Source organism: Malurus melanocephalus, unplaced genomic scaffold (assembly GCF_030028575.1).
Source record: "Malurus melanocephalus ecotype Western Australia unplaced genomic scaffold, MMel_1.1 scaffold_130, whole genome shotgun sequence".
Classification (NCBI taxonomy): Eukaryota; Metazoa; Chordata; class Aves; order Passeriformes; family Maluridae; genus Malurus; species Malurus melanocephalus.
The window spans coordinates 641,112-656,633 of record NW_026623362.1 but is presented as its reverse complement, the minus strand read 5'-3'; the positions used below and the strand labels follow the sequence as shown (position 1 = coordinate 656,633).

The 15,522-nt window shown below is 41.5% G+C and overlaps 1 protein-coding gene across 2 annotated transcripts in view; it reads left to right on the top strand.

Moving 5' to 3' along the window:
- The window catches only part of SLC25A13 (solute carrier family 25 member 13), a 99,752-nt gene extending 86,322 nt beyond the window's left edge, over positions 1–13,430 (top strand). Inside the window, exons 15-18 of one of the 2 annotated variants that reach the window (XM_057370670.1) lie at positions 7,158–7,296; positions 11,005–11,163; positions 11,249–11,339; positions 12,218–13,430. In XM_057370670.1, the coding sequence (XP_057226653.1) occupies positions 7,158–7,296; positions 11,005–11,163; positions 11,249–11,339; positions 12,218–12,407 (579 nt within the window). In that variant the 3' untranslated portion in view covers positions 12,408–13,430. The remainder of the gene's footprint in view (positions 1–7,157; positions 7,297–11,004; positions 11,164–11,248; positions 11,340–12,217) is intronic. The other variant, XM_057370671.1, reaches the window with a different exon arrangement.
- Positions 13,431–15,522: the final 2,092 nt, after the last annotated feature.

The window sequence follows — 15,522 nt, the reverse complement described above, 5'->3', positions numbered from 1 at the left end:
TGTTTAAACACTTGTCTATCTTAGCCATGATTTAAACTAACTCATTGACTTTCTTCTGCAATTGTTGAAAGCAAAATTTTAGAATTTCAGTGTCAGGAATTTTAATTTGAAACAGATGGATGTCTTCTTTGTTTTTAAGTTTTATTTACCACATTGCAAGGATTTTGGTGAAAATTCTCCTTTCTTAGTTCAGAGAAAAGTCATCCCTGAAAGCTGTTCTTAACACTGCTGATCRGTCTGGCATACTCTGCTTAGTTCCCATGAGTCATTTATGCTGAAATTCAGGTGAAAATCTGTAAGAGTCCTGTATAGCAGTCAACAAGGAAGAATGTATTAATTGTAAGTGCAGTCAGAAGATGTGAAGAGTTGGTCTTAGCTTCATGAGGCAAATTCCTGCATGTCTTAACAAAATGTACTGCTTGTTATTTGAATTCTTATTTTGTGTTATTTTCTACCTATGAAGCACTTCCTRTGGATTTTAAAATAAAATGCTCACACCCCTCTGATATAGGTAATTTCAGTGCTCCTGTCTTGCATTAACAGAGAAAACCAAGGCACAGACAGATAAATCTTATGTCTCATGTCAACAAATTAACAAAGGAAATGCTATGTAAACCCTTCTTGCATCCAGCTGAGTGAATCTTGTATTGATTATGATCATAATTATCCCAGCATTCTAGTCCAAATGAATATCCTTTGAGGATCACTGAGAAGTTGGATTGCATAGTTTTCATGCCCCTCTGTAAAAGTGAGATTAATATKCTTTTGGGTCATTCATTGGCATGTTAATGTGTCACTTTACCGCCTATGAACAGAAAACAATTCACAGTAGTACTKTGCTGAGATCTCTGCTTTCTGCTCTCTACTTGCAAACTTGATGTTAGAATAATTTTTGTTGAGAGCCAGTCCTGGAGGTCACCTGGGCAACCTGACCAGGTGTTTGACCACCTTCATGGTTTAAAGCAAACAAAGAAAACAAAAAAAAACCCACACCCTTTTTTAATGCCTAATTGAATTGGCCATGTTCAAGTTTTTGTCCATTGCCTCTGATCCTTCCACTGTGAACCTCCAAGGGTAGTTTTCTTGCCTACACTCTCTTTTAAGTGAGCAGTAAGGTCTCTCCTTAGCCTACTCTTCTCACAGTTGGACACACTGAGTTCCTTCCTTACCATTGCATGGACTATACAACTGGCTTGATGGCCTCACACTCGACTCACTCCGATGTGATAGGGTCTCTCTTGTATGGGAGAGACCAGAACTGGACATAAATCTCTCAGGAACAGAGGTGTTCCCAAATATCTTGTAGTTTCCCAGATCTTCCTTCTCTCTCTTCAAGTTGGGTATGATGTTTGTCTGTTCTAGTTACCAGAACCCCCTTGTCTGACTTGACCTTTTCAAGGTAATAACAACTTCACAACATAATCAGCCAGCTGTCTCAGCACCACTGGAGGTATCTGTTCTGATTTCAGGACTGTGTAGGTGCAGATGGCCCTAAGTGCCCTRTCTGTAGGTAATGTAGACTTTTCCAGTAAGCTTGTGGAGCTGAGAGGCCTGGGGGCAGATTTTACTAGTAAAAAGCAAGGCAGAAGTAATATCTCTGCTTTTTCCATGTAGTTTGTCAATAGGTTTCTCTCCCCCATTGTGGAAGACCCTCACAATTTATTTACTTGTCCTTYTGCTGCTGAGGTGCCTACAGAAGCCCTTTTTACTCCCTCTTCACATCCCTTACGAGGTCTGTCTCCAGCTGATTTTTGGCTTTTCTCTCTCCATTGCTGCTGGCCAAGCAGTGGTTCTGTATATCCTGGGTAGCCCATACCCACCTCTGCTTCCCTTTTATTTTCTCCATTTGAGCTCAGTCATGAGTTTATCCATGCTGTCTTCTGACTTGGTTGCTCAACACTACACAGTGGAGTAAACCATCCTAGTGTTTTGAGGACACTGTCCGTGGTGAACCTTTGTAACTCTTAAAAGTTTTTATTTGAGGGAAAATTCCTATCACAGCACATAGAGGTCCAGCTCAGATAATTGATCTCTCTTTCTCTTTCTTCCTCACCAAAAAGCTGAAGAACAGTAGGTCTGGGGTCATAATAAGTGCAACAATTTACAGTTAAAGCTTCCTCTAGACTCCCTGTGCCTTCAGTGGGTGGTCAGATATTAGCCATTCTGTAATGATATGCAGCTTAGAAATAAAATGCATGTTAATTCCAGCAATAAAAAGATTTGACACATACAGCTCGTTAAACTGACTGCTGGGTTGAACCCCTGTAGTTCTTTAAAGCTAGAAAGCAAATATTTTTTTCTGCCTTTGTCTAAAATTCTGAACTACTTGTGTAAATAAGTATTTTAAAACACTATAGTTCTCAAAGTCCAGCTGCTGCTTTGGGGAGGCACATAATAGCACTTTTGCCGAAGGAATTTGTTTCCTCTATTTGTGTTCTTTCTGCCAGTAATAGTTAGTGTGAAAGCACYAGGGCATGGAAGCTTGTGACTTGTAAATTCTTTGGCTACAGATGTTCTGTAGGTGACTGCTATTCTTAAAAATACAGAGGCAGCATATCCCAGTCTGGGAAAGCATTACCTAATGCAAAATGTCATTTGTGTTGGCAGAAATGGGAAAGGATACTTTTCTGGTTTTCAATATTTTTTAATGGATTTTATTTAATTCCTGGTCACTGCTGAATATTGAAGTAACCACCCCAGATTAGCTAATACGTTTTCTGTTTTCTGCCTGTCTTCCACCTTAATATGAATAAAGTCCCGTTAAAGTCAGTTGAATTTATATTCTGTTGGTTTTAAAAGACATCTTTAATGTGTTCGTGTAAATATACACTGTAAGTATACCTACTTATTTTGTACATCACAGAAACTCATATCCATATAATATCTGCCATAAAATGTTTAATAAAATGTTACTCCTCTTATACATAATCATTCTGAATAATGCTTTACAGCATAAAGACAGTACCATTCCATAATTTTGCATAACAAAGTTATACTGTATCCCAGGAAGACAGCAAATAATACAGTGGTAAATGATTCTTCAAGGAAAGTGTACATTGGTTGTGGTAATGTCTATTTTTATAAATACTACAAGCTGTTTAGCTCACATTTGTTCTTTGGCTGATATTGCCAACACATTTTTCATTTCCAAATTTAGTCAGAAAAGCTTCCAAAAGTCTCTTTTTCCTCCTCCCACCCCTTCCCCCCAAATACTTCATAAACACGCTTCTGGTGTGTTGACCTGGAAAGTGTAATCTCAGGTGACAGGATGTGWACCAGGCTCTCACCTGGTTCCTTTGGTAACAGCTGAGCTATTTCATGTCATGAACGTGGGAGTTTACAGCAGGATGATAAACATACGAAACAGAGTAGTAAAAGTTTTAAGTTACATTCATTTGTATCCACCATGCCTATTTGTGACTACTCTCCTATGTGAGAATATGCTTTTCAGAAATTGTCTTTGAAATTAACCAAAAAAACACTCTTCCAACTAAAACAGCTTCTTTTTTTCCCTTCAAACTGAATTGAAATTGCTGGTAGAGCATTTGAAATCAGCATTTTAGTTCTCTAATATTATGTTCTAAATCAGTTTCATATTTTGGTTGGTATAGATATATGTGAATACAAACTTACAGTAGCTTTTAAGGCAATGTCATTTTACAGTGGAAAAGAAAATGCAGCCCTTGAAAGCAAATACCAGTAATATTTGACTGACTATTACAAACCTGCTAGGTGCTGTCAGGGCTCTGATTCCAAAGGGTTAAGTCTGTAGTAAAACCCAWGAAGAATGCAAAATGATCAAGAAATGACATGCTGCCTATTGTTTGTAGCTATAGGATCAAAATAACAATTATACATGCCAAATAAATTCTAAACCTGTAAAAGAGAAAAAGAGGGGGTGGCTGTAAGTACAGGTGCCAGAAGCATTAAATAACTCTCTCAGACAAGGTGCACCACTGTTGTCTTGAATGCTGCTAGGTCCCCCCAGTCTGGCATTTTTCCCCCTGCACTAGACAATGTGCATTCACTGCAGGAGACTAGGCTAAGCCTGCGTCTCCCAGACCTGCCGGCTCCTTCTGCCCAACCCGACACAGAGGTGCCTTTGTCAGTATAATTACCCTCCCCTTGTAGTAGAAATAGTTTGTTTAGAGCCTTATTTGCAGGTAGAGCTGGTATAAGCAGGAATTAGCATGCTAAAGAACCTGCCCCAGCACTGACTTGGGCTTAYTTATCCCAATCTTTGACAATCGAGGTTTTTTTTCCTCTGTTGGTTTATTCAGCGAGATACTATCCGAGATTAAGAGCTTTAAGGTTATTAAAGAGATTGAAGATGGGAGCCAACTGGCTGTTGTGCGAGGAAGGCGCATGTCCTGGTGTGTAGGATCTCCCAACAATTTCATGCCTGGCAGGTCTGCACCTTGGCTGCCAGAATAAACTCGGGCGGATGCTCCTTACTGCTTTCTGGGGGTTGATTAAAACTCCCTCTGGCTTTCAGCACGTTGTCCACATCAAAAAGGTGCGAGAAGTAAAATAAATGTTTCTTTTGCTTTTCAAGATACTGTGGCCAATCTCCCTAAGCCTTCCTAATTGGCCTAGGCTGGTTGCGGATGATTAACTTGAAGTTAAATGGGGCCTGCTTTTAAACATGCTTTCCCAGACTTTAAACAGAATGATGGGGGGAAACTTTAGACTGTTGCAATGCTGGACCAGAGCCAAGCTGGGTTATTATTAAAGTGGATCCAAGTTTTGATCCAGGTTTTGTTTACACTGAGCCAACTAAGTTGATGGACATCCCTCCCTCTCTGCATACCTGAATGTATATTATTAGTGATATTAACAATATGCCACTTCTGCCCCATGAAAAAGAGCCTTTTAATGAAGAGGGAGGAATATTAGCAGTTCAGGTTGAACTAAGAGTTGCTTGCATTTGGACTTCATTGATTTCTGTAAGTTATTTTAACTATGTCAGGATATTTCAGGGTATGAAAAAAATGCAGAGGAAAAAAAATGTGTGCAGTGTTTAATGACAACATTGCAAAGAAAATAAAACTAATGTGCCCTGAGGGTAAAGGCAGAGAGATTTGCTCTGAGGAAAAGCATGCTCTAAAAATAAATCTTTGAAGAAACTATGTCAGTCTGTGAATGTTTCAGTAGTGAAATTATTTTTTTGTGAAGTAAATACARTGCAGATATTTGATCCTTTAAAATGTTGGGTGTTTTCATGCAGAAGTTGGTAAAACCGTAGTCTTGTCTTTCTGTGTGAAGATTAAAGGTAAATTTTTAAAAAGGCTGCTGTTGCAGCCAGAGAGWCCAGAATTCTTGTCTGTGTTGAATACAAAAGATTCACCTTCTCTGTGTCCTTAAGGTAGAGCGTATGGGCAGAGCAACACCAACAGCAGCAGTGCTTCTTGAGTTCCTCTTCGGCATTTTCCTCAGTGTCTCTAGAAGGGCATAACAAGAACCAGCGACTGGCAGCATAAATCAGACAACTCCAACTGAGTGAGAAGCCAGAGGGTCTGAATAAATAGCAGGAGTCATTAACCTCCAAAGGGAGTGTCAGGGGAAGTGGTCAGTACTCAGTCAAAACCAACAAGGAATAAGCTGAGAAAGTGTGGTGGGAAGCAGCAGGGGCTGGAGCRGAGCCTGTTGTACTCCCTGTGTTCAGTAGCTGAGTCTGTGACAGACAGAAAGTCTGACTACACGATCTAATGGCCTTTTTAGATAAATCTTTATTTTCTCAGAGGCATTCTCTGACTGCAAACTGCACTTATTAGCATCTCCTGAGACGTGGCTCGCAGGACCTGGTTTTCTTGTCACACATCCCGCTGTCTTCCCCTGCTTTGCCTCACRGAAAGGCAACTTCATGGTTTTTCTGACACCTTGCAGCTCTTTTGTCTTTGATAACCGGCATCCAACTTGGAAAACACTATATTTTAACTGGTATTCTTGTACAAGCTGAGCTTACAGATGTGTCCAGGCATATCATTAGATTTAATTAAATTACGTGGATATTAACATGTCCCCTGTAAAATGTCTGGCACTGAGCCATGTAGACCTGTGAGCAAGAGGAGTACAGTAACAAGGGCACCCTCCCAAGGGTTTGTGGATGAACCTCAAGCAGTTTCACCAGGTCTCCACCCTTGCTTCAAAGAGAAGAGGCTTAGGTTCATCCATGAACCATTTCTTTCTCAAGCTTGAAATGTTTTACCCATTTTCCCAAGCCATCTCTTGTTTGTGCATTCCTCCTGGTCTTAGTCCTGGCAGACTCTGGTGTCCTCTGGATCACCATACTGAGGAAGGGCAGACTGCAAATCCCTTTRCTGTTGGAGGATGGATAGTATTTGATAGTTTATTTTGGTTGACCATCCCTAGTGGCCATTTTGCTTTTCCTCCTACTTGGAAAACATKTGATTGCTTGCCACTATTCCAAAAATTTCCTTTCCTCTTTGCCTTGCTCTTTGGTTTGAAACGAGCTTTATTGCTGGTAACTTCATTGGCAGATTGTGCCATTTCCACAAATTGATAGCMAGGCAAATTTTACATTAAGAGATGAGATTCATTGAAACAAACTATATCCCAGATAACTTATACTTTAAAATTCACAAGTAAATCGTGCTGTTACTGTTCTTCAAAAGGCTGAATGTTACAGTCCTACTTCCTCAATATACATTGCATTATCAATTATCGTGTCTGTGTAGATGTATGGACTGGGTACTGTTTTCCCTGGAGCATTTAAGTGGGAATGAGAAGTGACAGACCATGCTGTGGCTCAATCTGTTCCAAACACATCTTAAACTCCTGCTATAGGTTCATGGCTACAAGGTCAACTGTTGAAAGTTCTCCAAAGGTGTTTTCAGAATTTAGTCAAACAGGTGATACTTTCTTCATTACAGCACATAACTACAGTACTACAGAGTGAGGGAGAACAAGTAGACAAGATAAAACAATGACAGAAATTACTGTACCAAGGAACAACACACCCACACTCCTCAGCAGGGTGAAATACATGGGTCTCTTCAAAATTTTGAGAGGAAAAATTACTTTTCGTATATCCTTTGCAGAAAAATGAAAAAGTACAGTGTTGCTCTGTTCTCTGATGTTCATGGTTCATCATGTTAAATTTGCTCATTCTCAAAACTTGGTYTCTTTTTCAACAGGGTGCTAAGGCATGTTTTTTGCGTGACATCCCTTTCTCAGCCATTTACTTCCCCTGTTATGCTCATTTGAAAGCTTCATTTACAAATGAAGATGGRAGGGTTAGCCCTGGACATCTGCTCTTAGCTGGATCAATAGCTGGTAAGTGCCCAGTTTTCTTTTTTTCATGGCTCTCTACTGCACTGGCAGTACAATAGTTATGGCAGTGACAATTATAAAATACTCAAAAAGAATATATGCAACAATACTGTATTTGAATTGAAGATACTGTAAGTTCATGCTATAATCATAACGTTCAGGAAACAAAAGAAAGGGAAAAGAACATGCTCATGTTTTGTTACCATATGCCATCATTCCTTGTGAAATTACTGTGCTGGTTTTGGCTGTGTCTCACTGACAGGCAGTGTTTTGTTGAAATTGTTTATAAACAAAATCATGGCATTCTTTATGATGAAATGAATTTTGAATTTTGGTGGCATTCTTTATGATGAAATGAATTTTGATTTTTGGTGTATGTAGTCCAGAAACTACACTAGAAGAACAGCTCTCCAAACAATGACATAACAGGTAAAAAAATGATGACAATATTTGCTACCCTCAGTATCCCGTKAAGTTACTTGGTTTCTTGAGGATTTTACCTTTATAATTTTTTTTAATATTAATCACAGCAGAAGATCTTGAGAACATTTCTGCAATGCCACAGGTTGCTAATTCGTAGCAGAATTAGCCAGATATGACAGGGCTGCTGAGTGTGATTTTGAGCACTTGGTTRTTTTAGTCTGCTGCATTGCAGACAGAAGAGCCCAAACATGCTTAACTTCTCACAGATGAATTTAGCTTGAGTGCACCAGAGCCTAAGGGAGAAGACAGAGACAGGCTTTGTAAGCCTCAGCTCGCCCTTGTGTCTGCTTGTGGCTGGTCCCTCCACAGCACCCAGCTTCTACACCCAAGGGGGACCATCATTTGGTTGCTGCCTGCTGGAGGAGGCAGCTTGAGAGTCCTGCTCCCACAGTGTCCATGGTTTCCTCCAGGAAACAAATAGGCTTGAAAATTTCTGCAGCAGGACCTTTGGGGGAGTGTATCAAGCAGGAGGGCTCACATCAATTGGTATTTCCACCATGCTTTTTGAGGGCTGCTTGGTCTCTCTAAGCTGAGGCCAAGTTCTTCCAGCATGGCCCCTGGCAGACTCTGGGACCTGCCAGGTGAGAAAAATGATGGAATGGCATGAATCCAGTACAGAAAAGTAGTTTAGCAATGTTTTCTCATTTGATTTTAAGATTTCTCCTCCCTGAGAAAACCTTTTGGTCAGGATTATACACAGGGTTGTATCTCTTGAAGAGCAGGGCCCTTTTATAGCAAGTATCTGGTCTTAGACAACAACTAAAATCAGTTGGATGGTCTTGTTGAAACATATAGATCTCTATTCAGTAGCTCATAGTCCAAAGGAATTGAGCTGGCAYTTGCAAAGCCAGCTGTGCTCCAATGATTGCTGCTCAAAACCCCCTTGTCCTCTCCCCTCCCCCACTCCATTCCAGAGCCAGGCTCCAAGCCCTCCAACAGGAGCTTTTACAGCCAGCTTATTTCTCACCCATTTTAATGGAACAAAACAATTTTTGAACTTTAGATCATATTTACAGACTTGAAACATAAGCTGGCATTTTTAAGCCAAGTAATTTCTTAGATTTTCCTATTTTTCTCTTTCTAGCCATTGTCAGGTGATTGCAGACTGAGATAACCGTCCCTTTGAAGTTCAGGCACAGAAGCAGTCTTTATTGTTGCTGATATGGCTCACCAATCTAGCTATAATGTGAATTTTATCCAGTGCTTCCTGTGAATCCCATCCTAGGTTAACTCTCATGAGCAAATTATAGTGTTAGAGATACAACACTCATCCTACTATTTACAAAACCAAGAAATGTATTTTATTGGGTACAAGTRAAGCATAATGGGGGTGCATGTGTCCACTGTTTTGCCAAAAGAAAGTCAAGGGGAAGATAGAACAAAACCCCCACCACTTCTGAAAAGCTGGCTTTGGTCTCTGGACTYGTATCTTTTCTCTGGCCAGACATCTCACCTGGTCATCAAACTTTCAGACGTGTGCATGAGCTCTGGCTGCATGTGGGAAACTCCCCTTTCACACACAGCCCGTGCTGCTGGGCTGTTCAGGCTGGCCATGCTCACATGTGCCTGTGTCCTTTGCCAACTGCTCACATTATCTCCCTGTCCATTCTGATTGGGGTCACAGACAACATGCATGTCATCTAGCTTGATCTGCCTCTGGCTTTCACTGCTCACCAGACGTCTCAACCTGTTATGCTGTAGCATATTCTGAGATGATTCTAATACCATCTGCAGRATCTCTCCTTAACTCACTCCATCTGCTTATTGCCTCCATGAACTTCTTTCTCTTCCCCTAGCTTCTCTTTTTTCTTGTCAGCTCCTGCTGGGCTATTTGTCACATTTTGATTGTAAGCTTCTCTTGGCACCAGTCTGTCAATTCAATTTGTCTGTAAATGCTTTTGTCCTGTAACACATAGTCRCTAAAAAAAGGATTTAAAGTATCTTAAGTGCAAAATATCCTCAATAATATGGAGTGAGTGATAAGGAGATGGAAGTCAAATGTGTATTAAGCAGAATTGTTCCCAAGTAAGTTCTTTGGTTTTCCTTGAAAACATTGGTTGGCTTTTGAAGGACAAAAGTCCAGCTTTAAATTGAAGACTCAAGCAATACTCTGGTGTGGGTAAGGCTAAGAAAAGATGAATTTCAGTATTTGTGGAGTTTAGGAACCTTGACCAGGTTTTAGTGCTTGTCTGCCTGACAGCCCCTTGTGCAAGCTCAGTGTATGAGTTATTTTGGGGGGACAAGGCAAGGAGGAGGAGATCTTTTGGTGACACACACATGATTTGATCTCTTGGAGCAGTCTGCAGGGAGGGTGCGCTGGAGCTTGAGGCCAGACCATTTTGGTTTGGACAAAAGTTGTTACAGAATTATTAAGCCTGGAAAAAAAAGGAAAGGAGATTTATGCATCTAGATCTGACCAAGATGGTTTGGAACAGATGCAGAATGGAAAAGTAATAAAACCATAAGAGACAGTGTCTTCTGGGTACAGTCTTGGTGCTTTTCTTTGCCTCTTTTTTGGCTTTTTTTTTTCCATTTCTAAACATGGGCAGCCCAAATTTGGATAGGAATGGTTTTAGAAATACCACCCATTGGTAATTTGGTGTTTTTTTTATTTTCAGTTGATTATCTGCCAGGGTAAATTTAAATCTTCCTCCAAATATTCTGCTGARGATGTCAGCTGTGGCTGTGCAGCTGAGCAGCCTGCCATTCCTATTGAGAAGAATGACCYTTTTTGTAAGCCTTAGCTCTCAAGCATTGCTGAGCATGCATGGCATTATCTGGTTCTCAGTGACATTGCTGTGTGAGGGGTGTCTRTGTGTCTCTGTGTGTACAGCCTATTCTAGCACAGTGTACAACGWGGGTGCCAGGAACCACAGAGAGGAATGAAAAGGAAAGGGAAATATCAACCTTCCCTCCAAAAACTTCATGCTTGTTAACCATGAAAGTTTCTGATTAGCACTGAAACCTCCAATCTGTGGCCTCCCAGCTTGGCAGGAAGCATGTGATATGGTTGTKCCTCTGGGAGAAGCTCTCTTTGGGTGAAGCCACGTCCACAGCAGCCACCTTTTGTTGCTTGTTCTGCTTCCCAGTTTCTGCTTAAATCAAATGTGGCTGGATTCTCCTGATGCAAGGAGGAAAGACCTGCTTACCTCTGAATAACTACGGTGTGTGTAGTGTATGTGCTGAGTCAGTGGTACCCACTTGATTGATGATTTTTTTCTTGTGCAGGTATGCCTGCAGCTTCTCTGGTCACCCCTGCAGATGTGATCAAAACAAGGCTACAGGTGGCAGCCCGAGCAGGACAGACCACCTACAGTGGCGTTGTGGACTGCTTTTTCAAGATCCTGCGGGAGGAAGGTCCRAAGGCTCTCTGGAAAGGAGCAGGAGGTGTGTAAAAGAGCTTTGATTGCCAAGTGATTTCTGATTGTGGCATTTGTCACTTAAGAACTCTTTTCTTTTCTTTTCTTCTAAGCTCGTGTATTTCGGTCTTCTCCTCAATTTGGTGTAACYCTGGTGACTTACGAGCTACTGCAGAGATGGTTTTATGTGGACTTYGGAGGAATGTAAGTATGTGGTGTCTGAAGATACCAGGGATCCTGAAGTTACCCTTGGTTCTGTTGGGTCTTGGAACATCAGAGCCAGGGGCTTGCTAGGACAGGTTATAAAGGCTTTGTAAGCATTGTTTAAACCACGCTATACTGGTGGAGATTGGGATGATAYTGTAGTCCCTGTTTCATAGCAAGAGATTGCCACATTTTATATCTCAAGTGTCAAGCAGGGGACCTATGTTTGTGTAAACAGAGATGGTGGGAGGCTAAATACTGAGCTGGGGATGTAACTACAGTGAAAATGTGCTATCTGCCAGGTCAGGATACACTCTGCATTAGTTCTCATTATTAGGTGGAGGAGCTGTGTCCCTGATTAGACAGGGYGTTTGACATCCAAAAAAGTATACAGTTGTCAGCAAGTTCAAAACCAATTTGTTGGAGCTTCAGCTCTGCCTCCTGCCTTTTTTGACAATACAGATGGATGTGCACAAAGCTGTTTAACTTGATCCCAGAGCAGCTGCAGACTGTTTGCAGATCTTTGGGGACAGCAGTTTGAAAGCCACCACTAAAATTGCTTAAACTCTGTTGTGTTCCTGGATTGGTTGTGTGCTGCAGCTAAGACTTATGAACCCCTGCTACCCCACACTTTTGAAGTTTTGATTAATGTACTGGAAATTTTATCGGGATTTGACCATACTTAATGAACATGAAGTCCCGTAACTGTTCTGGAAGGTTTTAAAACAGGRTATTTCTCCTTACATTGTAGTATTTAATTTAGTTACTTACAGGGAAGTACACTTAGATGTCTCATTAAATTTACTTTATGAAGGAGATTTTTGTCAATACTGATTTTACTCTATGGAAGTTAATTTATTATTTTTATTATTTTGCAGAAAACCAGCTGGATCAGAGACAGTTCCTAAATCTAGGATCACGCTTCCTGCTCCTAACCCTGACCATGTTGGTGGTTATAAATTGGCAGTTGCCACTTTTGCAGGGATTGAAAACAAGTTTGGACTTTACCTACCTCGGTTTAAGCCATCGCCACCTACCTCAAAGGCTGCAGCAGCAGTAGGACCCTAAGTTTATTGCTGGAGGGTTTTTGTTATTAGTTGGGAAAGAGCCACTTTTCTAATTGGTTAATACTTTGTTCCTTTAGCTTCTCATCATATAAAAGATTAGCTTCATTTGAGTTTTAAGGTAATTTTCATCTTAAATGTAATCATTTGTCTTTGTGCTTCCGTAACCAGATCACTGTGAAATTCTTACCAGTTGTTTTAAGTTTGGGACCATGAATGTATTTGTCCACATCTGACATGTGCTTGTGTTGGGAAGACACTAATTTTAGGTTCCGTTTATTGGGGAGGGCTGGGTGAGAGCTGTGAACCAGATCATTTTACAGGCAATGCTCAGTTGCAGATTACCGGGGCAGATGTCGCACATCATCACTGAAATGGARAAAACTCAGTGGATATCACGGTGCTCAAAGCAGAATGATTTGGACTGTGTGTGTAAATTGGTTTGAAACTCWGTGCGTGTCTGTAGAGGTCAGCAAATATATAGCCGGTACCTAAGTATGCCAGTACAGCTTCAACTTYTAAATCTGTACACGCACAAGTTCTGTTTCTGGATTGTATTATGGAGCTTTTATGTGGAACATGTTTTTGTAATGGAAACCACATTTATAAATGTTTAGCCGTTGTATTATGTTACTGGTATCAAAATGCTCAAAAGAAAGTGTTATTGTCCATAGTCTTTGCACTTTATGGCAGAACTTTTGGCATTCTACTACGCATACAAGGAAATTTCATAACTAGGTGCCTATCTTGGGTTGCTGGTGTTTGGAATTCAGTTTGTATATGCACTTCTATAGTAAAACGCTGCTTGTTTAAATAACTGCAATAGAAAATTCATGCACTGTATGAATGGTACCTGCCTTAACTGCTGGCTTGTAATTGGCATATAGGTGGTTTCAGATTCTTATTTACTTCATTGAGTCAAAAGAGATTAAAATAATCTAAAATAAAAGATTTTACTTAATTTTTGGTGCCTTGCACAGTGTTTAGAAAATTCTGTATTTATGAAGATAGAAATAAATCTTTCAAACAGATGCACACATGGTATTCTGTTATGGAAMTAGCACAGTACATCAAATGTCTTGTTTGACTTCAGTGATAAAGTCAGGTTAAGATGAAGCTACTATTTGCACTTGTAGGCTCTAAAAACACCTGCAGCTTGAGAACAAATTACCACAATTGCCCTGCCTAGAAAAGACATCTGTTGGTGGTGTCACTCATACAGAAAGATAAACYTTTCCTAAGTCAAGCCAGGATTGGACTCAGTTTTGATATTTTGATCTATACTTTTGGGGAGCGATTAATGGTTATGAACAGCCTGATCACCTAGTCACTTGAAGGTCCTTTTGAGTGTCTTCTATGATATCTCTTAAGATGAGGAATTTGGCCTTGTGTCCTTGGAGTGGGGGGGAGGTGTGGGTTGGGTGCCTTCAACCTTGGCTGTAAACTGAGGGAATGCACAGATGCAGTGTCTGCAGAGGAATGAGTTTGGTGTTTAATATCAAAAAGTTGTGCTGTAACTTTTGGAAATCCAGGAATAGAAATCACTCTGGTTTTGCATTTGTGCTTGGGTCAAATTATTCTCTTGGACTAATTTGTATTTTGAAGTTACTARTGAAATGGAGTTTGGGGGTAGGAGTAGCAGCACTCATGCACATGAAGGCGAGAGGAGCAGATGACATTTACCTGCAGCTGCATCTTATAGTTTGGCTAAACCARTGTGCAGAAACTGCACTGGGTTCTGACAGCCAGCAGCTGCTTCCTCTGAGCCCTGTGTATCCGAGTCTCCCCAAATGACAGCTCTTTCATTTCAGAAACTGGGGGGAAAAGCTGTCCCTTGTATTATTTCAAAATTAACTGTCAGGAATTTTGGTTAAGGCTTGCATAAAACATTCTCACTGTGAGCTGCCTGTGCTTCACACTTGAGATTTTAGGCTGTTTAAGAGCTGGCTTTATACTTCTCCCCTCAGATTTGCCTGCCATAGCTTGTCAGGGGTTTCTGTGGAAAGTCAGCAGCTCTGAGAGSRTGTCTGAGTGCAGAGCTGGGYCTTTTCCCTGGTCCAGGAGAGGAAGTGCCTGGCCACTGGATGGGCTTGGCCRGCAGCTGCTGCCTCCTGGCTCAGTSTGGAGAGGGACACCCAGGCTGCACCCACCAGAGCGCATCCCTGTGCGGCCTGACATGGAACCCCAGYGCTGCTGGGGCTTTGCAGCCAGGAACGGAAGAGGAATTAGAGCTGGGTTATTGTAGGGCTTGCACAACTTCTTGGCTCGTGTGATAAAGACCATTCGTTGCTTGTGCTGCACAAAACAAAGCATAGCTCAGACCAGTTTCTCTGCCTGCTGGTGCCCTCTCATTGCCAYGCCTGGCAGCATATTTATGATTTGTTCCTTATTCTGGGGATGAAGGGCAAAGCTCCCATCCCAGAAACAAAGCTCGGGCACAGCGCTCCTATGGCAGATCCATCTCAGTAGGCACAGCCTTCWTCTTCTCAGAGCAGGGCTGGACTGACATCCCCACCCATGGTGGCCCTTCCCTTCCCCATTAACTTTCCCGGAAGATTGTTCTCTCCTGCCCATCTCTTCAGGGTCAGTAGTTAGCAGAGGCAGAGGCAGAAGTGTTGATGAGCCAGTGGCTGCTTTTGTTCACACGCAGCCCAGTTCAAAACATTTCCAAAGCATGCTGTAGCTCTGCCTGGAGATCTTGGGGAAGATCTGTGCCCACAGTCGGCTTCCTCCAGACACAAAGGATGCATTCCTGCTATGAAAAGTTTGCAGGCCAAGGAATTGTCAGATTGCCTTGCAAAYGAACAAAACGCCCCGAGGACAATGTTTGTCCTCTCTGTGTTTCTGGGTGAGTTATGCAAACGGATAAAAAGTAACCTCACTTGCTTCCTGCACTCCAGCTAACTCCCTGTGCTAGTACTTCTAGAAAAGAGAAATATCCCAAGACTATTACCTGTCAGACTGAGAGTCGGGCAGGGGTGTTTCTGAAGCAGTTACCCCGTATTTGTGTTTCTCAGTCCAGCAAAAGCCAAGAGATGCTTTTCTGCCTGATCCCCAGGGAATGGGTTGGGTTTAAGCTGACTTAATATTGACAGTTGCAGGGATGCTTTTGTGAGCAA